The sequence below is a fragment of the Symphalangus syndactylus genome, chromosome 17, assembly GCF_028878055.3.
Source record: "Symphalangus syndactylus isolate Jambi chromosome 17, NHGRI_mSymSyn1-v2.1_pri, whole genome shotgun sequence".
NCBI classification, from domain to species: Eukaryota; Metazoa; Chordata; class Mammalia; order Primates; family Hylobatidae; genus Symphalangus; species Symphalangus syndactylus.
Window position 1 is genome coordinate 85486624 of NC_072439.2, and position 23674 is coordinate 85510297.

The window sequence follows — 23674 nt, forward strand, 5'->3', positions numbered from 1 at the left end:
CTGCTGTGCCACGCCTGAGCAGTTAGCTGTTCACAGCCTGGCGGCACACACCTTTACCACATACCTTTTCCCATAGCAAATCAAACTTTGTTAACAACAATGTTAGGATTTGTAAATAGTATTTTAAAAGAGATTATCGCTTACATGCTTCTGGTTTTTAAAACTCCTGGAGAAATCATATGCTGTGATCGACCATAGCTCTGTGTTTTTTTTTAATAGCAGGTAATGTGTATAAGTCTATTACTACACTTACTCATATACATGTATGTCTCACCAGGTTTAGAACTTCTCGATGTTTAGGACCTTATCTTGTCTTAATATCCCCAGGGTCGGCTGGGCATGGTGGCTCATGGCTGTAATCCCAGCACTTTGGGAGGCTGAGGCAGGTGGATCATGAGGTCAGGAGTTTGAGACCAGCCTTGCCAACATGGTGAAACCTTGTCTCTACTAAAAATACAAAAAAAAATTTAGCCAGACCTGGTGGTGTATGCCTATAGTCCCAGCTACTCGAGAGGCTGAGGCAGGAGAGTTGCTTGAACCCAGGAGGCAGAGGTTGCAGTGAGCCAAGATCATGCCACTGCACTCCTGCCTAGGTGACAGAGCAAGACTCTGTCTCAAAATAAATAAATAAATAAACAAATAAATAAATAAATAAATAACTATCCCTAGAGTCTAGCATAGTTCCTAGCATGTAGTAAATGCTCATTTTATGTTTTTAAAATTTTTATTTTTTTACTTTTATTTTTATTTTTTTTTGAGATGGAGTCTCGCTCTGTTGCCCGGACTGGAGTGCAGTGGCGCAGTCTCGGCTCACTGCAAGCTCCGCCTCCCAGGTTCACGCCGTTCTCCTGCCTCAGCCTCCTGAGTATCTGGGACTACAGGCGCCCGCCACCACGCCTGGCTAATGTTTTTGTATTTTTAGTAGAGACGGGGTTTCACTTATTAGCCAGGATGGTCTCGATCTCCTGACCTCGTGATCTGCCCACCTCGGCCTCCCAAAGTGCTGGGATTACAGGTGTGAGCCACTGCACCTGGCTAATTTTATTTTTTTAGAGACAGAGTCTTGCTCTGGCACCCAGGTGGGAGAACAGTGCCATAATTATAGCTCACTGCAGCCTCAAATTCCTGGGCTCAAACTATCCTCCCACTTCAGCCTTCTGAGTAGCGAGGACTATAGGCGTGTGCCATCTATGTCCAGCTAATTTTTTTACCCAGGCTGGTCTCAAATTGCTGGCCTCAAGCAGTCCTCCTGCCTTGGCTTCCCAAAGTGCTGGGATTACAGGTGTGAGCCATGTACCCAGCCTCATTTCATGTTCGATACTGAGTGAATTATTGAATTCATGAAATGGACCATTCCATTTGGAGGTGGCTGGAAGTTTTTAATTATATTGAGCAGAGATCTAACTTCTAAACAGTAAGCTTTTCATATGCTTTGTGTACCACTCAGAATCATCATAATCCCTTTCCTTGTACAGTTGTTTAGATATTTGAAAGCAGTTGTTGGGTCTCATCCATATTTGTTTCAGTTGTCACTCGTGTGACTTTGTTTTATATTCCTTTGCCATTCAGGTATACTCCAGTTTATCTATATTCCTTTTAAAATAACCTTTTTAGAACTGAACCTAAAACTCCAGATATGGTGTAACCAATATAAAGTAGGTGAGGACTATTAACATATGTCCTAGGTTTAATTACAACTCTTACGTTCTTTGCAGGACTGTTAAGATGTTTGTTGTGTTAGGTATCTAAAGTAATTTAACGAATAAGGGGGGATTTTTGCAGCTGCCTTGAAACTTGGGGTTAACTTATTTCTGGATCAAAGCACAAATGTTTTTCTTACACACCCTGAATCTCTTCATCACAGCACATTACCTGACAAAGAGGTGGGTGGATTCTGCTCTTGTTGAAGCACTTTTTTCCATGTTTATTCAGTTGTCAGGATGACCCTTAGCCAACTTCCTAAAAGCCGTGATTGTAAACTTTGCTTTTTTTTAGGCACAAGATAGTGACTATAGGTACAAGATAGTCACTAGATATGTGCTAGGCTCAGGGCTTGATACAGGGATTGTGAAGATGAGCACAGGGCCCTGCCTTTGGGAAACCATCTGGAGTGTTCCTGCCCTTGGTGTGTGTGAAACTGGAGCGGGCCAGCTCCCCAGAGGAATCCTAGTGAGCCTCTTCCAAACCTTCATATCTGTTTTATTTCACTCAATTGTAGGAACTCTCTAGAGCAGCACTGTCCAATAGAAATATACTGTGAGCCACATCTGTAATTTGAAATTTTCAAGTAGCCACATTAGAGAAATAAGTACCCAGAAGAAGTGATGTAGGCATTCCATGCCCTGCACAGTCAGACAATGCCCAGCCAGTCATATTATTGTGTGTACTGGGGAGAGTGGTCTGGGAAGTGAGGTCTGTCACCTTGGGGACATGGACTAGCACACAGTGGCTAAAGCATGGCCCCGGAGCCCATTGCTTGAGTTTGAATTCTGGTTCTACTGCTTATTTGCTGTGTGACCTTGGCAAGTTAGTTATTCAGCCTCACTGTGTCTCAGAGGGGATATTTCATAGTGTGGTCATAAGGATTAGGTAAGTTAATAGTTCTAAAGGGCTTAGAACACTGATTGGGTCATAGCCAGTGAAACATAGGAACGCAGTGTTTGCTGCTACTGCTGTTGTGGGGAGCAGAGATGTTCATTCCGAAAAGACTTGAGGGAATGCTTTGGTTCTTTTAAAGGGCTTTCATGTGGAGGAAGAATTTACTCTTTGTGATTCCAAATGGCATATCTAGAATTAACATGCAGGAGGTAGAAGAAGTCATTTTGTAATAGAGCTGTTCAGAAATGTAACAGAGGGTCTCATGAAGTGGTGAGTTCAGGGTCACTCGGAGTGATGCTAAAAGAATGATTGGCCATATGAATAAATTAGTCGAGCAAGGAGCTGTACTCCATTCTGTGTTTCTAATAAAGCCATTTTTGTTTAATCCCCATAGTCTTACGGTTTTTCCCTCTTGGAGTCAATGATTTATTTCACCTTCTGTGAGGAATCTAGAAATATTGAAGTTTGTTCGGGTGAGGCAGTCCTTTATTGTGTGAAGTAATGTCTTTCGAAGTATACCATTTCCATAAATAATGTTGTTGTAGGTCTTAGATTCTTTTTTTGCTTCTAAAAATATGGTTATGGAGGAATTTCCTGTTAAAAAGCATTGTTCATTTTTCCTGACTTTGTGCTGTTTGTCTGTCTTCTCTGGCAGCAGTCTTTCCTGTCTATTCACTAAAGGTTAGGCCACGTACATAAATTGAGAAACATACCTAATTTATCATATTCATTGTGAGAGAAGTTCAGCATTCAGTGTGATTGAGGCATATTGCAAATGAGTTTAGACTTACCATTTAGCTTTACTGGAATTTAAATGACCAAACTTCACATCAGTAGAATTTCCATTAATTGACTCAAGTCCACCATGCCTCTAGGCTCCACTGTATCTCTGGCTGTGGGTCCCATTTCAGACTGTCTCAAGTCTACCTTTTCATTTTACCCCAAGCGTGAATCTATACCAATGTCACAGCTGCTTCTTTTAGCTCCTGTGCAACTGAGTTCTTCCATCCAGGGCACTCTAGTTTTCTTTGCTTTCTTTTCTCTTTGGTTTATAAGGTATTTATTAATTTCTCTGCTTTCTAGGCTCCCCTCATAACTCAGGGATTTTTCCTGTCCTGGGCTCCGTTGTTAGCTGCTGGCTCTGTGCTCGTTAATTCACATCTGTTACACTCTTCTCAGGTTGTGTTCTTGAACTCTGCACTCACTCAATTCAGTTTTCCAAAAACACTGTCTGTTGAGTTTCTTTCTCCTTGTCATTTTCTTTTCTTTCTTTTTTTTTTTTGAGATGGAGTCTTGCTGTGTCTCAGGCTGGAGTGCAGTGGTGTGGTCTCAGCTCATTGCTGCCTCCGCCCCCCGGATTCAAGCGAAAGTGCTGGGATTACAGGCATGAGCCACCGTGCCCAGCCTCCTTGTAATTTTGATGTCTTCTCTTATTACTAATTCTAAGCTAGTATTCATAACAAATGTTTTCATTTTAAAAGCATTCTCTCTTCCCTGTGCACTTAAACCATATTGTTTTGAGTACTTAATGATATCTCAATTAAATTTCTAAATTTTTTTATTATGGAAAATTTCAAACATTTATGGTAGTAAAGAATATAATGAACCCTCATGTGTCCATCACCAGTTATTAATAATTTGCTTTTCTTTTCCATCAATTCCCGCCCCCCCTTTTTTTTCTTCACAAATTACATTGTGCTGAGAATTCTCCAGTCCAGTTAGCATGCATACACATTCCTTTCTGCTCACTAAAATCAGTTGTAGTCACTATTCAGGGAAGGTCATATTGTGAACATACAATCTTTAAGTCTTCTTAGCAGAGAGTTTCAAATAAATTGCCAGTCTCAGTTGAGCATGTTCATGATTCATTTTGTTTCTGCCTCAGTGGAGGAATAAATACAAGAGTTTAGGGTAGGGAACATATACCTCATGGCCTGTATCTGTCAAATGCCAATTAAAGATCCTGGCTCTCTAGTGACATTCATCAGATCACCTTAGTTCCCTCGTCTGTGAAAATGACATTGGATTATATGGTCTAAGTTTACTCTAGCTCTTAGCATTCAGTAATTGAAAGTTTATAATAGAGGTTTGAGTTGAATTTTTTTATTTTATAATTTAGCATTTTAGCGAAATTCAGCATGTTGATTTCGTTTTAAATGAGGAAACCTAAATGATTCTCAGAAGACAGTGAACTTCTGATTTATCCATTATCAGGAAACTTTTCCTGTGTAAGATGAGAGAGTGAACATGGATGAACGTGTTAATATCTGCTTTTCCATAGAGAGCCTCCTTTTCACCTGACCAGAAGAGGCTGGGGTGAGTTTCCCGTCAGAGTTCAAGTTCACTTTAAGGACAGCCAGAACAAGCGGATAGATATCATACATAATCTGAAGGTATTGTAACAAAACGTCGCTCCCTAGTTTTGAAGTCTTTTTTTACCAGCTACAGTTGATCCTTGAACAACATGGCGGTTAAGGGCCCCCCGCATTAAAAAATTCACATACAACTTTCGACTCCTCTAAAACTTAACTATTAATAGCCTACTGTTGACTGCAAGCCTTACTAATAAACAGTCAATTAACACGTATTTTGTATCTTATATATATTATGGACTATATTCTTATAATAAAGTAAGCTGGAGAAAACTGTTATTAAGAAAATCATAAGGAATAGAAAATATATTTACTATTCATTAAGTGGAAGTGGATCATCTTAAAGGTCTTTATCCTCGCCATCTTCACATTGAGTAGGCTGAGGAAGAGGAGGGGTTGGTCTTTCTGCCTCGGGTGGCAGAGGTGGAAGAAAATCCATGTATAAGCGGATCTGTGCAGTTCAAACTCATGTTCAAGGGTCAACTGTATTCAAAGTGGGAGTGTTAGGTCTTCTGCAAGAAGTGGCTAAGAATAGTGGGGGGAGGAGATAGTATTTCTGTGTATGTTTATGCTTACTGCTACAACACTACTTTGTCCTCTGATGCAACCATCAGAGAGAGAGAATCACTTTATGGGACAATGTATATCCTTTAAAAAGGTGAACAAAGTGGTCAGATAATCAGAATACATGAATCTTTGATCAGACCTCACCATCAATGTGTTTCTTGGGGCTAAGTTACTGAAATCTTTTTTAAATCTATTTACTTTTCTATAAAGTGGGGCAAATAATAATGTTTGTCTGTAAAGACAGAAGTGAACCTGTTTTGGAAACGATAAAGTACTATACAAGATTATAATACTTTTGTATTATAAGAAATCCTTTAATGATAAATGTAGCCATGTGGTTTATGGTGCAGCCATTGTAAATTATATCTTATGAAGTGTTGTCTATCCATGGGGAGACCTGCCCTTATAGGAAGTGAAACACAGAGTACAGGCGTACTTTGTTTCACTGCACTTTGCTTATTGCGCTCAGTAGATACTTGATTTTTTAAAAATTGAAGATTTGTGGCAACCCTGTGTCAAACAACTCTGTGAGTACCATTTTTCCAACATTGTGCTCATTTGTGTCTCTCTGTCACATTTTGGTAATTCCTGAAATATTTCAAACTTTTTTATTATTAAATCTGTTTTGATGATCCTGTGATCAGTGGTCTTTGATGTTACTATTATTTTGGGGCACAACAAACCATGATCATATAGGAGAATGAATGTAATTGATGAGTGTTGTGTGGATTCTGACTGCTCCAGCAACCAGTCGTTCCCCACCTCATTCCCTCTTTTGGGGGCTTCCTATCCTCTGAGAATAACAATATTGAAATTAGGCCAATTAATAACCTTCTAATGGTTTCCAAGTTGAAGTAGAAGGAAGAGTCACACATCTCTCACTTTAAATTAAAAGCTAGAAAGGATTAAGCTTAGTGAAAAAAGTATGTTGAAAGCCAAGATAGGCTAAAAGTGAGGCCTCTGTGCCAAACAGCCAAGTTGTGAATGCAAAGGAAAAGTTCTCAAAGGAAATTAAAAGTGCTACTCCAGTGAACACACGAATGATAAGAAAGCAAAACAGCCTTCTTCCTGATTTGGAGAAAGTCTCAGTGATCTGTATAGAAGATCATACCAGCCATAGCATTCCCTTAAGCCAAATGCTAATCTAGGGCAAGGCCCTAGCTCTTCAATTCTGTGAAGACTGAGAGGGGTGAGGAAACTTCAGAGGAAAAGTTTGAAGCTAGCAGATGTTGGTTCGTGAGGTTTAAGGAAAGATGCCATCTCCATAACATACAAGTACAAGACGAAGCAGCAAGTGCTGATTGAGAAGCTGAAGCAAGTTATCCAGAAGATCCAGCTAAGATCATTGATGAAGGTGGCTACACCAAACAACAGATTTTCACCGTAGGTGACACAGGCTTCTGTTGGAAAAAGATGCCATCTAGGACTTTCATAGCTAGAGAGGAGAAGTCAATGCCTGGCTTCAGAGCATGGGTTTGACTCTCTTGTTAGGGGCTGGTGACTTTATTTATTTTTATTTTTTGAGACAGAGTCTTGCTCTGTGACCCACGCTGAAGTATAGTGGCGTGATCTTGGCTCACTGCAACCTTTGCCTCCTGGGTTCAAGCAATCCTCCCACCTCAGCCTCCCAAGTAGCTGGGATTACAGACGCCTGCCACCACGCCCGGATAATTTTTGTATTTTTAGTAGAAATAGGGTTTCATCATGTTGTCCTGGCTGGTCTCAAACTCCTGAACTCAAGTGATCCACGCGCCTCAGCCTCCCAAAGTGCTGGGATTACAGGCATGAGCCACTGTGCCTGGCCACAGCTGGTAACTTTAAATTGAAACCAGCACTTATTTACCATCCAGTAAATCCTAGGGCCCTTAATAATGATGCTAAATCTACTCTGCCTGTGCTTTATAAATGGAACAAAAAAGCCTGGGTGACAACATATCTGTTTATAGCATGGTTTACTGAAAATTTTAAGCCCACTGTTGAGACCAACTGCTCAGAGAAAAGGATTCCTTTCAGAATATTATTGCTCATTGAGAATTCACCTGGTCACTTAAGAGCTCTGATGGAGGCCAGGCACGGTGGCTTACGCCTGTAATCCCAGCACTTTGGGAGGCCGAGGCGAGTGGATCACTTGAGGCCAGGAGTTTGAGACCAGCCTGGCCAACATGGCAAAACCCCGTCTCTAATAAAAATACAAAAAGTAGCTGGGCGTGGTGAGTCATACCTGTAGTCCCAGCTACAAGGGGGGCTGAGGCAGGAGAATCGCTTGAACCCAGGAGGCGAAGGTTGCAGTGAGCCGAGATCACGCCACTGCACTCCAGCCTGGTGACAGAGCGAGACTCCATCTCAAAAAAAAAAAAAAAAAGAGCTTTGATGGAGATGTACAAGGAGATTAATGTTGTATTCATGCCTGCTAACACAATATCCATTCTGCACCCATGAGATCAAGGAGTAATTTCAACATTCAAGTCTTATTGTTTTAAGAAATATATTTTGTGGCCAGGCACAGTGGCTCATGCCTATAATCCCAGCCCTTTGGGAGGCCACGGAGGAAGGATTGTGTGAGCCCAGGAATTTGAGACCAGTCTGGGCAACATAATAAGACCTCATCTCTACAAAAAAAAAAAAAAAAAAAAAATTAGCTGGACATGGTGGCACTTGCCTGTAGACCCAGCTACTTGGGAGGCTGAGGTAGGAGGATCAGCTTCATGGTCCCAGGAGGTTGAGACTGCTGTGAGCCATGATCAAGCCACTGACCTCCAGCTTGGGTGAGAGAGCAAGCCCCATCTCAAAAAATATATATATAAAAAGGAAAAGAAAAAAATATGTTTTGTAAGGCTATAGATGCCATAAATAGTGATTTCTCAGATGGATTTGGTCAAAGTAAATTGAAAACCTTCTGGAAAGGACTAACCATTCTAGATGCCATTGAGAACATTTGTGATTCATGAGAGGAGGTCAAAGTAGCAACATTAACAGGAGTTTGGAAGAAGTTGATTCCAACCTTCGTGGATGACTTAAGTTCAAGACTTCAGTGGAGGAATTAGCTGCAGGTATGGTGGAAATAGCAAGAGTACAAGAATTAGAAGTAGAGCCTGACGATGTGACTGAATTGCTGCAATTTTATGATTAAACTTTAATGCATGAGGATTTGCTTCTTATGGATAAGCAAAGTAAGTGTCTTCTTGAGATGGAATCCACTCCTGGTGATGATGCTGTGAACACTGTTGAAATTGACAACAAAGGATTTAGAATATTACATAAGCTTACTTAATAAAGCAGCTACAGGGTTTCAGAAGATTGACTCCAATTTTGAAAGAACTTCTCCTGTGGATAAAACACTGTCAAACAGCATTGCATGCTACAGAGAAATCTTTCATAAAAGGAAGTCAGTCGAGGCAGCAAAATTCATTGTTGTCTTGTTTTAAGAAATTGCCATAGCCACCCAAACCTTCAACAAACAGCCGTCAGCATCAAGGCATGACCCTCCACCAGCAAAGAGATTACAGTTCACTCAAGGCTCAAGGTGATCATTAGCACTTTTTAGCAAGAAAGCATTTTTAAATTAAGGTGTGTACATTATTTTGTTTGCTGTTACATACTTAATAGATGACAGCATAGTATAAACATAATTTTTATAAGCACTGGGAAACAGATTCATTGTGACTTGCTTTATTGCAGTATTCACTTTATTGCAGTAGTCTAGAATTGAATCTGCAATTATCTATGAGGTATGTTTGTATAAAACTGTATGTACATGAAGTCAACCACGATCTTTGAAAAGTAGAAAAAAAAACGAAATATACCAAAATGTTGGAGCAACTGAAATAATGACATTGGGAACTATTTCTCATGCCCTGTTTTTGGTTGGTTTTCTCAAATATTTTTGCAATTTTATATAAATAAACGTTTCTTTTTTATTTTTTTGAGACAGAGTCTCACTGTTGGCCAGGCTAGAGTGCAGTGGCATGATCACGGGTCACTGCATCCTTGACCTCCCCCGGCTCAGGTGTTCCTCTTATCTCAGCCTCCCAGGTAGCTGGGACCACAAGCGCATGCCACTACACTCAGTTAATTTTTTTATTTTTTGTAGAGATGGAGTTTTTTTCACTGTGTTGCCCAGGCTGGTATCAAACTCCTGGGCTAAAACAATCTACCCTCCTCAGCCTCCCAAAGTGCTGGCATTAGAGGTGTGAACCACCTTGTCCGGCCCATATTTAATTTTTATAGTGGAAAGACCATTTCTTAGTGTTCCCTTAGACCCTTTTTATAGTATTATAGTTTCATGTACACTTTCTCTACATGTGACATAATCCTGATACTGTACATCTCCAAAGCACCCTTACTTTGTGATTTATCACATTGTTCCCACTAATGGCTCTGAAAACTGGGCTAACTGAAGCTGAGTATATCTGTAGAATTCCTTTTTCATTCCCTTTCTTCTACAAATGCACCTCTTTCAAGCTTAAGGCATGCTGAAATTTCCCTTCCATTGTTGTTAGGTGGGACTGCTTAACTTGAGGCTTAAGTTCTTTTCCAAAGATTAGCGTGAGACTAGATTGCCTTATGACCTCAGAGAAGCACTGAAACCAAATAGAAGGGCACACAGCCATTTTATTAAGGGGCAGAGTACCGTCCTGTTACTTAGAGGAAAGTCTTAAAATAGTTTTTTTTTTGTTTTTTTTTTGAGACGGAATCTCAGTCTGTTGCCCAGGCTGGAGGGCAGTGGTGCAATCTTGACTCACTGCAACCTCCGCCTCCCAGGTTCAAGCGATTCTTCTGCCTCAGCCTCCCAATTAGTTGAGATTACAGGTGCCCGCCACCACGCACGGCTAATTTTTTTTTGTATTCTTAGTAGAGACGGGGTTTCATCATGTTGGCTAGGCTGGTCTCAAACTCCTGATCTCAGGTGATCCACCCACCTGGGCCTCCCAAAGTGCTGGGATTACAGGCGTGAGCCACTGCGCCCGGCCAGTTTTACTTTCTTTTAATCTTATTTTTAACACAGCGTATACTACCTTATGTTGCACTGGGCTCAGACCTAGTCTCTAAACAAAAGGAATTCTTCACGTACTTCTCACATCTTATATTGTACATATCACTTAGAGCTCTTGGTGGAAGATTATTGGAGACAGTGTTTTAAAATGACAATAAAATGTTTCTTACCAGTTTTCTGGAAAACATCATTTTATTGTTTTGCTGTGTATTGGCCTTGAGACCCTAAACACCTGTGTTGTAGCCTTGTGATCCTTATTTGTTCTGTAGTATTATTTTTCCTGTCATTTTTTAGTTAACTCTTGGAGCCGTCTTCTTCCCTCTTCTAAATATTTGTTCAGTTGCAGGCCATTATTCTTTCTTCATAATCTCTTTTATATTCTGTCCTCCGCCCTTCCCACTATTCTTTTTTTTTTTTTTTTTTAGTTTTGAGACAGAGTCTCAGTCTGTCACCCAGGCTGGGGTGCAATGGCGCAATTTCGGCTCACTGCAACCTCTACCTTCTAGGCTTAAGCGATTCTCCTGCCTCAGCCTCCCAAGTAGCTGGGACTACAGGTGCACACCACCATGCCCAGCTAATTTTTGTCTTCTTAATAAGAGAGAGGGTTTCACCATGTTGGTCAGGCTGGTCTCCTGGCCTCCAGTGATCCATCTGCCTTGGCCTCCCAAAGTGCTGGGATTACAGGCGTGAGCCACCGCGCCCTGGCCCCTGCCCACTATTCGTAGGCTATTATTCTGCTGTCTCCTGATAGGCTTTTAAAAATCCATCTCCTTTCTTCATAGGGCATCCTACACAACAGTATCTGATCGGTCTGCTTAAAACCACAGAACCTTTCTGCTATCCCTTTCAGAAAACTTGATTGAATTCCTGTTAAAGTGTGAATGCCCCCGCGTGCTCTCAGGGCTCATTTTGACTCGATTTACTTCCCCTAGATTGTCTCGCACAAATCCCCTGATGAACATTCTGCTCTAGCCATGGCATCTATTCATGTCACAGAAATGCCTTGGGCCATCTTTCCTTGGGTCTTTTTTTTTTTTTGAGACGGAGTCTCGCTCTGTCGCCCAGGCTGGAGTGCAGTGGCGCAATCTCGGCTCACTGCAAGCTCCACCTCCCGGGTTCACGCCATTCTCCTGCCTCAGCCTCTCCGAGTAGCTGGGACTACAGGCGCCCGCCACCACGCCCGGCTAATTTTTTGTATTTTTAGTAGAGACGGGGTTTCACCGTGGTCTTGATCTCCTGACCTTGTGATCCACCCGCCTCGGCCTCCCAAAGTGCTGGGATTACAAGCGTGAGCCACCGCGCCTGGCCTGTCCTTGGGTCTTTTTTAATGCTCTTCCCCTCCTCAGATGCTTGTCTGAATTCTTTGCATTCTTCAAGTTCCTATGTAGCTTTTCCTGGCTGTTAAGGCCTGAAGTGATCTTTGTATTCTGTGCAGTAAATAATGATGTGTATTTGATTGTGTAAATACTACATTAAATATTAAATACTCTAAATATTAGAGTTACATAAAATTTAAAGTTCCTAGAATGTGTGAAATTACTATATCCTGCATTTCTGACAGGTAGTCATTTACTGTGTCCTTACCCATCACCCTAGAGCACAGCACTTCCCAAGCCAACACATTGATCCATTTAGTAATACCTTGACCCCATTTGTCCTTTTGTCCTAGTGTTTCTTTTTTCTGTCTTTTGTTTGGTTTTTGAGACAGGATCTCGCTTTGTCGCCCATGCTGGAGTGCGGTGGTGCAAACACGGTTCACTGCAGTCTCAACTTCCTGGATTCAAGCAATCCTCCCGCATCATCCTCCTGAGTAGTTGGGACCACAGGCATGCACCACCATGCCTGGCTAATTGTTTAATTATTTTTTGTAGAGTGAGGTCTTGCCATGTTGCCCAGGCTGGTTTTTTTGTTTGTTCGTTTGTTTGTTTTTTTTTGTAGATAGGATCTCCCTTTTTCACTCAGGCTGGTGTGCAGTGGGGCGATCATGGCTCATTGCAATCTCAACCTCCTGGGCTCAAGAGATCCTCCTGCCTCAGCCTCCTGAGTAGCTGAGACTACGGGAACATGCCACCACACCTGGCTAATTTTTGTATTTTTTGTAGAGACAGGCTTTCACCATGTTGTCCAGGCTGGTATTAAACTCCTGGACTCAAGCAATCAGCCCACCTTAGTCTCCCAAAGTTCTGGGACTACAGAAGTCAGCCACTGAGCCTGGCCTCAGGCTGTTGATTTTTGAAATAATACAGAATAAGGCTTTGTTTTATAAGAACGCTAAAAATGTTTGATGATAGCCTTCATGTCTCCTGAAATCATTTCTACTCCAGGTAAAACCTGTTCCTGTTACATTTCTTGTATGCTTTGTTTTCCAATTCTTCTTCTTGTTTTGATACTAGTTCCGTCCTATCCAATGTCCCTCTTAAAATTTGGTCCCAACAATGAAACATACACCTGTGCGGATTACAGAGCGACTATTATTTCTATGCTCTGGAGACTGTGAAAATGGATGTGACCTAAAATTGCCTTTGTGTTGTTGTTTTGTTTTTTAGCAGTCATACTGTTGGCTAAGGTTTAAATATTAAAACTCCAGATTTCTTCCATGGAACCACTATTAATCCACCCTGTATTGCTTTTTATCTTGTGAACACTAAATCTCATAACTGACTGAGTTGTCCTGTCTGTGTTGGCTGCTAAGAAACTCAGCCAGATGTGACACCTACCTCTCATAAGCCTTTAAAACCTTGTATTTACTAACCTACCCTGGCTTCATTTTTTCCCTCTCTTTTTTTTTCTACCCAATTTAATACTTTTCCCTGTTTATCTTATTGTATGTTTATATTGTTATCACAAGTTCTTTTTTTAGTGGTGGAATATAAATTTACAAATAAGAACTTAACCTTTTTCTGTGTAATTGTGAACTCTTGTTTATATTATTAACATTCCCTCAGTTTGTATTCCTCTCTCAAAAAACAAATGATGATGCCAGTATATTTGAAGTCATTAGCATTGCCTCTACTGCCTATATTTTCATTCTTTTTTTTTTAAGTGCTTAGTAAATATACTCCGAGTATATAATTGTGTCTAAGAATGTATGCATTTAAAATATGTATAGCTTGTCATTTAAAATATCTGTACACAGTCTTTGTAAACCTCATCTATGTGGCTGCATGATATTTCAGAGATTGATGGTCCATGGTTTTCTTACACATTCCTTTATTCTGGATTTTTATATTGTTTTTAGTTTGGTTATAGATAATGCTGCAGTAAACATCTTTTTGTGTAAAACTTCCTCCATTGTTGCATTGTCCTTAAACAGGTTTTTAAAAATGTATAATTTATATTAAAAATATAGTAACTGTATGTTTGAGGTTTATATTGATTTTACTCAATTTTTTATTGAAGTGATGAATTTATATTTTACATTATGAAAAAGTAGATCCTATGGTATGAAGACTTGCAAAAGAGCTGTAGGTAAGATTGTATCCTATGATAATATGTAAGTAAGTGCAGTGAAATTTAACACTCTCCCTTTTGTCTTTCCATAGCTGGATAGAACTTATACTGGCTTGCAGACTCTTGGAGCAGAGACGGTAGGTTTTTTTCCTACAGTATTATCTGGGAATGAGTAGGATGAAAATTGATCTTCATTTTTTGTTTGTTTTGAGATGGTGTCTTCGCTCTGTCGCCCAGGCTGGAGTGCAGTGGCATGATCTCGGCTCACTGCAACCTCTGCCTCCCAGGATCAAGTGATTCTCCTACCTCAACCTCCCGAGTAGATGGGATTACAGGCACGCACCACCATGCCTGGCTAATTTTTATATTTTTAGTAGAGACGGGGTTTCACAGGTGTGTGCCACTGCACCTGGCCGATCTTCATTTTTAATTAGGGAAAAAATTAGTGTTAGTTTTTTTTTTTTTTAAGTTTGTCTTTCTGTGTTAGTCCATTCTCACACTATTATAAATAACTACCGAAGACTGGGTAATCTATGAAGAGGTTTAATAGACTCACAGTTCCACAGGCTTACCAGGAAACGTGTGGCTCCTCTCCCCTTCTCTCCCCTCCCCTCCTCTTCCCTTCTTCTTCCCTTCCCTTTCCCCTCCTCCCCTCCCCTTCCCCTCTTTTTTTTTTGAGAGGGAGTGATGCTCTGTTGCCCAGGCTGGAGTACAGTGGCGTGATCTCGGCTCACTGCAACCTCCTCCTCCCGGGTTCAAGCGATTCTCCTGCCTCAGCCTCCCAAGTAGCTGTGACTACAGGCACGTGCGACCACGCCCAGCTAATTTTTGTATTCATAGTAGAGACGGGGTTTCACCATGTTGGTCAGGCTGCTCTTTAACTGCTGACTGCTCTCGAACTGCCTGACCTCAGGTGATCCACCCATCTTGGCCTCCCAAAGTGCTGGGATTACAGGCATGAGCCACTGCACCAGGCTTTCTCCTCTCCTCTTCTCTTCTCTTCCTTTTCTCTTTTTCTCTTCTCTTTTTTTGATTGAGACAGGGTCTTACTCTGTCAACCAGGCTGGAATACAGTAACATCATGGCTCACTGCAACCTTGAATTCCTAGACTCCAGCCATTCTTCCACCTCAGCTTCCCAAGTAGCTAGGACTGTACACCTGCACTAGCAAGCCCAGCTAATTTTTACATTTTTTATAGAGACAGTGTCTTACCGTGTTCACAGGCTGGTCTCGAATTCTTGGCTTCAAGCAATCCTCCCACCTCAGCATCCCAAAGCACTGGGATTACAGGCATGAGCCACTGCGCTCAGCCTTGGTTCATATATTTTTAAAAAATTGTGGTTAAAAAACACGTAACACAAAATTTACCGCCTTACCCATTTTTCAGTGTACTTTCTAGTGGCATTAAGTATATTCACATTATTGTACAGCCATGACCGTAGTCCATCTTTAGAACTGTTCTCATCTTGCAGAGCTGAAACTCTGTACCCATTAAACAATGACCACCCACTCTTCCCGCCCCCCAGCACTGGCAACTGCTGCTCTACTTTCTGTCTCGGTGAATTTGACTACTCTAGGGTACCTCATATAAGTGGAATCATACCATATGTGTCTCTTTGGGATTGCCTTATTTCGCTTTGCATAATGTCCTCAGATTTCATCCATGTTGTAGCATATGTCAGAATTTCCTTCCTTTTTAAAAAAATTTATTTTTATTTATTTATTTTTGAGAAAGGGTCTTGCTCTCTCTCACCCAGCCTGGAGTGCAATCACGGCTCACTGCAGCTTTGAACTCTTGGGCTCAAGTAATCTGTCCTTAGCCTGTCAGGTAGCTGGGACTACGGGCGTGTGCCATCATGACCAGCTAATTTATTTACTTACTCGTTTATGTATTTATTTATTTTTTGAGATGGAGTCTCGCTCTGTCGCCCAGGCTGGAGTGCAGTGGCTCCATCTCGGCTCACTGCAAGCTCCGCCTCCTGGGTTCACGCCATTCTCCTGCCTCAGCCTCCTTAGTAGCTGGGACTACAGGCACCTGCCACCACACCTGGCTAATTTTTTTTTTGTATTTTTAGTAGAGACAGGGTTTCACCGTGTTAGCCAGGATGGTCTTGATCTCCTGACCTCGTGATCCGCCCACCTCGGCCTCCCAAAATCACGTCTGGGATTACAGACGTGAGCCACTGCGCCTGGCCTACTCGCTTATTTTTTGTAGAGACAGGGTCTCACTATGTTGTCCAGGCTTGTCTTCAACTACTGGGCTCAAGCCATCCTCCTGCCTTGGCCCCCCCAAACTGTTGGGATTATAGGCATGAGCCATTGTGCCCTGCCTCTCTTCCTGTTTTAGGCTGAATAATACTGCATGGTATGTATATACCACATTTTGTTTATCCGTTCACCTGCTGATGGACACTTGAGTTGCTTCCACCTTTTGGCTGTTGTTAATAGTGCTGCTATGAACGTAGGTGTACAGGTATCTATTCAAATCCTTGGTTTCAGTTCTTTTGGGTTTATTCCCAGAAATGGAATTGGCTGGATCCTATGGTACTTCTGTTTTTGGAGGAACCACTGCTGTATTTTTTTTCGTGGTAGCTGCACCATTTTACATTCCCACCAACAGTGCACACTTATTCCAGTTTCTCCACGTCTTCACCAGCATTTGTTAATTTTTATTGTATTTTAATTTGTAGTAGTTATTCTATTGTTTGTGATGTGATATCTTGTGGTTTTTATCTGTATTTCTCTAATCATTAGTGATGTTGAGGATCCCTTCATGTGTTTGGTGACCAACTTCTTTGGAGAAATGTCTATTCAAAGACGTTCAGAAAATATCTTTGCCCATTTTTTAATTAGGTGGTTTGGTTTTTGTTGTTGCTGAGTCACGGGAGTTATTCATATATTCTGGATAGTAACCCCTTACCAGATAGATGATTTGCAAATATTTGCTTCCATTCCGTGATATATTTTTGCCTTTTCACTCTGTTGATTGTTTCCTTTGATGCACAGAAGTTTTTAAGTTTGATGTCCCATTTGTCTATTTTTTATTTTGTTGCCTGTGCTTTTGGTGTCATGTCCAAGAAACCATTACCAAATTCAGTGTCATGAAGCTTTTCCCTTATATTTTCTTCTATGAGTTTTATTATTTTAGCTTTTATGTTTCATTCTTTGATCCTGAGTTAATTTTGTATATAGTGTAAGGTAAGGGTCCAATTGCATTCTTTGGCATATGGATATCCAGTTTTCCTAGCACCATTTGCTGAAAATACTGTCTTTTCCCCCACTGAATGGTCTTGGGACCCTTGTCAAAGATCATTTGACCATATATGTGAGGATTTATTCTATCCCATTGGTCTGTATGTCTGTCTTTATGCCAGCAACATACTGTTTTGATTACTATAGCTTTGTAATAAATTTTGAAATCAGGAGTCTGAGACCTCCAACTTTGTTCTTCACCTTCTCCCCTTTTTTTTTTTTTGTATTCATCATATAATATCAGCAATAGCCATTTAATCAGAGTTCACTAATTAAATCTTACTCTGTCTAGGGAAATCTGCTGTATTATATCAGAAGGTACTTATTGAGCACTGGTCCAGGTGCTGGGAATACAGAAATGGACACGGTAGCTTCTTCCTTCAAAGAGTCAAATTCTTAGTGGCATTGAAAATGGGGAGGGTAGACAGTAAACACAAAAGCAAATAAAATTACTTCAGTTAAAAATAAGTGCTGTGAAGATAAGAGTAGCTGGGGGATAAGGAAGTAGCTTATTCTAGGGTGGTTAGGCATGGTCTCTCTGAGAAGGTGATACTTCATTGAGACCTGCTGGTGAGAAAGGCAGCCATGCAAAGATTTGGAGGAATAGTGTTGTAAGGAGTAGCAACAGCAAAATCAAGAGGCCCCAATTTTGTGAATCATTTCATTGAGATTTGTATGTTAAACCAGATTAGATTTTCACTAAGGTATGTCTGTTAAGCCAGATTAGATTACCTTCTAGAATAAATCCTTTAGTTCTTCACATTGAAATTGCCTTTGAACTGTGATTAGAAGTTATCTCTCACATCCCTGAGATCACATTCTTGGACAGGACTTGAGCTTTCTGTGACATTGATGATGGACTCATGAGCCTGATTGTTGCCCAATTGTCTAGGTAGTGGATGTTGAACTCCATCGCCATTCTCTCGGAGAAGACTGTATCTATCCTCAGTCCTCGGAGTCTGACATCTCTGATGCCCCTCCGTCTTTGCCTTTGACCATTCCAGCCCCAGTGAAAGCTTCTTCACCAGTAAAGCAGTCACATGAGCCAGTACCCGATACCTCTGTGGAGAAAGGTAATACAGCAGTTTTCCTTGCATAGAGTTGTTCTGAGGCATTCCTTTCCCATTTGCTGCTTTCAGAGACCTATAGTATATGGAAAATAACTTTGCCATAAGTAGACATGCTGCCTCTACTGCACAGTTCTGTTGTGAAAGCCACGTCTCCACTCTTGTCAAAAATATTTTTCCGGCCGGGCGCTGTGGTTCACACCTGTAATCCCAGCACTTTGGGAGGCCAAGGTGGCTGGATCGTGAGGTCAGGAGATTAAGACCAACCTGACTAACACGGTGAAACCCCATCTCTACTAAAAATACAAAAACTTAGCTGGGCATGATGGTGGGCGCCTGTAGTCCCAGCTACTCGGGAGGCTGAGGCAGGAGAATGGCTTGAACCTGGGAGGTGGAGCTTGCAGTGAGCTGAGATGGCACCACTGCACTCCAGCCTGGGCGACGAGCGAGACTCCATCTCAAAAAAAAAAAAAAATTTCCATGAAGTTCTGCTGACATTTTATAAAATTTAAAAATCGCTAAAAAATATTAGATTTTTAAATTTATTTTATTTTATTTTATTTTGAGATGGAGTCTTGCTCTGTTGCCCAGGCTGGAGTGTAGTGGCATGATCTCGCCTCACTGCAACCTCCACCTCCTGGGTTCAAGCAATTCTCCTGCCTCAGCCTTCCTAGTAGCTAGGATTACAGGCGTCCACCACTGCACTTGGCTAATTTTTGTATTTTTAGTAGAGATGGGTTTTCACCATGTTGGCCAGGCTGGTCTTAAACTCATGACCTCAGGCGATCCACCCACCTTGGCCTCCCAAAGTGCTGGGATTACAGGCATGACCCACCACGCCTGGCCTAAAACAGATTTTTATCACTTGATAATTCCTTATAATGTATTCCAGGAAGATTTTATAGTTCAGCTTCTGATTGTGCGAGCAAGAAACTTGAATATTAAATACCTGATTTTACTTAAAAAAAGATTCATCACCAACAATGTATTTTGACCATGCCATTTTTAAATTTAACAGATATATGTGTATAAATACATATTTAAATGTTCCCATATATAAGCATAAAAGATATAAAATTGATCTTAAATGTTTTATTTCTAAGCCTATATTTTAATGTGATGTTAGTATTATAGTTCTTTTATAAAATCTCAACTTTATTCCTCTTTAGATTTTTATGGGCATTTAATAAGATAGGAGAGGGGCCGGGCGCGGTGGCTCATGCCTGCAATTCCCAGACTTTTGGGAGGCTGAGACCGTCGGATCACCTGAGGTCAGGAGTTCAAGACCAGCCTGGCCACCATGGCGAAACCCGTCTCTACTAAAAATACAAAAATTAGCCAGGCAAGGTGGTGCATACCTGTAATCCCAGCCACTCCAGATACCTGTAATCCCAGCCACTCCAGATACCTGTAATCCCAGCCACTCCAGAGGCTGAGGCACGAGAGGCTTGAACCCGGGAGGTGGAGGTAGCAGTGAGCTGAGATCACACCACTGCGCTCTAGCCTGGGCGACAAGCGAAACTATGTCTCAAAAATAAATAAATAAATAAGATAGGAGGATATCATTAGATTTAGTGAATGCTTTCTTTTTAAGATTTTTTCTTCTCTAAACAGTTTTTCAGTTTATATATTAAAAAACGGAGGAACATAAGAACTTTTGTTCTTTTCATGTTATATATGGTTTATAGTTAATAATGTTTTCAAGTTCCTTTAAAAAAGCACTTTAAACATTATTCTAAGCATATATATTTTTCACCAAAAATATGAAGGGATGATTGATTGTATTTAGTTTGCTACCAGTACATGGTTTAACATGGGTGTTGAAATAATGCATTTTTATTCTTTTTCCACAATGGTAAGGTTTTATTTCAAAGCGATTGATGACTTGCCATTTGCCTGTTTCATCTCAAGCAGGATTCCCAGCTAGCACTGAAGCTGAACGCCACACTCCGTTTTATGCTTTGCCATCTTCATTGGAAAGAACACCCACCAAAATGACAACATCCCAGAAAGTTACCTTTTGTTCTCATGGCAATTCAGCTTTCCAGCCAATAGCATCAAGCTGCAAAATTGTGCCACAAAGTCAGATTCCTAATCCTGAGTCACCAGGAAAATCCTTCCAGCCCATCACCATGAGCTGCAAGATTGTGTCAGGTATGCAGATGTGTTGAAGACAGTGTATATGGAGTTGACTGGATGTTAAAATTGTTGGAACAACAAAACAAAATACTATAGCTTTTTTTCTCTTAAGTTCTTCTAAGCAGTGTTTGTTTAACAAAAGGAAGTTTATCACTGTTGATTGGCAAAGCTGTCACAAGGCAAAAACAAAGCTCATTCATACGGAAATGAATGGAGGAGATAAATGAAACTCAAATGGTCAAATTTTTGTCTCCTAGAATCAGCACAGGTAAAATGTTTGCTAGGATATATGGCTGAAACTAAGGTGTAGGACTCGTGTTTGGGGATTATATACATGGAAACCACAGTGACTAGTAATAGAAAAAATTTAGAGGCCTTTGGCATGGAGTTAAATTTTAAGGGTTAGAATTTGTTGGGAATTGAAATGCTTTGTTCTGTCTGTAACCACACTAGAAAATTATTCATTCCTATTGTCAGTAGGTAGTTCTGAGTCGTCTTTTTCACTAAGGTTGGATTATCTTCTGCCTTGTGACAGTTTCACATTATGTTAAGTAAAATTTAGTAGGAATATATACTTTATGGTTTTGACTGTTCCACCTTAGAACAAAACATGTTTGTTAAAAGGCAATTGAAAATACCCAGGAAGTATGAGGACTTCTATACAATACTTAAATGAAGGGGGGAAAAAGGAATGTTTGGTGTTATAAGTAGACAGCTAGGCAGAAATAGGATCCAAATCTTTGATGAGAGATAAATAGCTTCTAACTGGTAGGCAATTTTTTTTTTTTTTTAGACGGAGTTTCACTCTTGTCACCCAGGCTGGAGTGCAATGGCGCGATCTCGGCTCACTGCAGCCTCCACCACTCTCGGGTTCAAGCGATTCCCCTGGCTCAGCCTCCCAAGTAGCTGGGACTACAGGCACGCACCACCACTCCCGACTAATTTTGTATTTTTAGTAGAGACAGGGTTTCACCATATTGGCTAGGCTGGTCTTGAACCCCTGACCTCAGGTGATCCACTCACCTCGGCCTCCCAAAGTGCTCAGGTTACAGGCGTGAGCCACTGTGCCCTGCCGTTGGTAGGCAGTTTTACCTACCAGGTAGAAAAATTTTGGAATTTGCTACTTCAGAGGTGGAATAGGCTGAACATGTAAATTGATTTGAAGTTTAGAGAAATTCATGGATGACAAGTTTGATCAATAAAAGACAGTAGAGGATGTTTAACTGTCAATAACTTTTGAGAGTATTTTGTGGGAACACGAATCTTTCTGAGTTATGACTGTGACATAGTATTGACAGAGACTTTTGCTCTGGGTAGGTGAATTTCGTATTTTCCTATTCAAAACAAGACACCAGGTTCTTAAAGCTAGCTGTTTACTTACTGCTTTTCTTCCTTTTTTTTTTTTTTTTTTTTTTTTTTTTTTGAGACAGAGTTTCGCTCTTGTTGCCCAGGCTGGAGTGCAATGGCGTGATCTCGGCTCACTGTAACCTCCGCCACCTGGGTTCAAGCGATTCTCCTGCCTCAGCCTCTCGAGGAGCTGGGATTACAGGCATGTGCCACCACACCCAGCTAATTTTATATTTTTAGTAGAGACAGGGTGTCTCCATGTTAGTCAGGCTGGTCTCGAACTCACAACCTCAGGTGATCCGCCTGCCTCGGCTTCCCAAAGTGCTGAGATTACAGGCACGAGCCACTGCACCCGGTGTCTCATGCCCGGTATCTAATTTTAGTGTCTTCGAGTATAACCAGTACTATAAAAGCCTGCCTATGGTGTTGAAAGATTTATCATATCAAGATTCAGCAGTTACAAAAAAAGGTTCAGCAGTTTCACACTGCTGTGTAAAGCACTGCTTTCTGAACTATAACCTGCATACCAGAAGATCTTGTTGAAGTGAGATTTATGTTTAGTAGGTCAAGGATGGGACCATAAAATCTATTTCTTACAATTTCCTCAGTGATACTGATGCTGTTGGTCCATGGATAAGGATGCAGAGCATGAAACATACATCCTCTGCCTCCCCTGTACCTCTGTTGCTGCTCAGTACCGGGAGCACGCAGTTCCATTTTATTTTCCCAATTTGTTACCTTTGTCCTGGTGGCACTGACCTTCTTCCTTGTCCTCGACATCTTCTTACGTGAGTTGAATATGTGTATTTTGTTTGCATTCTCTCTTTTTAATTAATAAGGTTCCCCAATATCAACTCCAAGCCCATCACCATTGCCTCGAACCCCGACTTCCACTCCAGTCCACGTGAAGCAAGGCACTGCTGGCTCTGTTATTAACAATCCTTACGTTATCATGGACAAGCAGCCGGGGCAGGTGATCGGAGCCACCACTCCCAGTGCAGGTGTGTATTAGGTCCATAGTTGTACCATCCAAAGGGTTTGATCTTTTATTAAAAACGTAATCCTGCCATGACTTGATAGCCATGTAATTGGAGAATGAAATCTCCCGTAAACTAGAAGCGAGAATACATAAAATGAAAGCCAATACTGTTCCTCTGAGGGGAGATTTACTCTGTAAAAGGTGCATTTTTTAGAATTTACTTGAGTTTTCTTTTAATTTCTAAAAATTCAAAATAAACCATAATGAATGTTCTTAAAAGAATGGTTGATTTTGTTTTCATTTGGAAGACTTACTCTTTGGGGGCCTGTAAGCAGTGTGGTTACTACCTCTTCCAAAGAAGCTTTTGCTAACCTTGTGGACCACATACATTTCTCCCCAGTCAAATAAAAAAGTGATATTATTTTCTTCAAGGAAGACCCATTCTGCTTGCGGGAGGGGAAATTGAAACCTGCAGTTTTAAAGAGAACTGTAATAGGAAAAAGTCATCCTTGAGTTCACCGTGTTCCTCACTATAATCCCATGCAACTATATCATGCTTTTTAGGTTTTTTTGAAATGCTTTCTCTAACGTTATTTATTCCCTTCAGTTAACCTGTATTTATTATTAATTAATTAATTTATTTATTTATTGAGACAGAGTCTTGCCCTTTCACCCAAGCTGGAGTGCAGTGGCGTGATCTCGACTCACCGCAACCTCCACCTCCCGGGTTCAAGCAATTCTCCTGTCTCAGCCTCCCGTGTAGCTGGAATTACAGGCATGCGCCACCATGCCCAGCTAATTTTTGTATTTTTAGTAGAGATGGGGTTTCACCATGTTGGCCAGGCTGGTCTCAAACTCCAGTCCACCCGCCTCAGCCTCCCAAAGTGCTGGATTTACAGGTGTGAGCCA

General features: G+C 41.1%; 1 protein-coding gene and 1 pseudogene across 13 annotated transcripts in view; both read left to right on the top strand.

Moving 5' to 3' along the window:
- The window catches only part of YEATS2 (YEATS domain containing 2), a 112566-nt gene that overhangs the window by 32756 nt on the left and 56136 nt on the right, over window positions 1–23674 (top strand). For 7 of the 13 annotated variants that reach the window (XR_010116662.1, XM_063621730.1, XM_063621724.1 and 4 more), the window contains exons 8-12: window positions 4880–4991; window positions 14073–14117; window positions 18126–18306; window positions 20215–20454; window positions 22626–22787. Coding sequence is in view for 11 of the 13 variants with exons in the window: in XM_063621730.1 (XP_063477800.1) it covers window positions 4880–4991; window positions 14073–14117; window positions 18126–18306; window positions 20215–20454; window positions 22626–22787 (740 nt within the window). In the remaining 2 variants the exon portion in view is untranslated. Of the gene's footprint in view, window positions 1–4879; window positions 4992–14072; window positions 14118–18125; window positions 18307–20211; window positions 20455–22625; window positions 22788–23674 lie in introns of all 13 variants that reach the window. The other 6 variants (XR_010116661.1, XM_063621721.1, XM_063621725.1 and 3 more) reach the window with 1 other exon arrangement.
- On the top strand, window positions 5870–14050 carry LOC134733276 (tigger transposable element-derived protein 1-like; annotated as a pseudogene).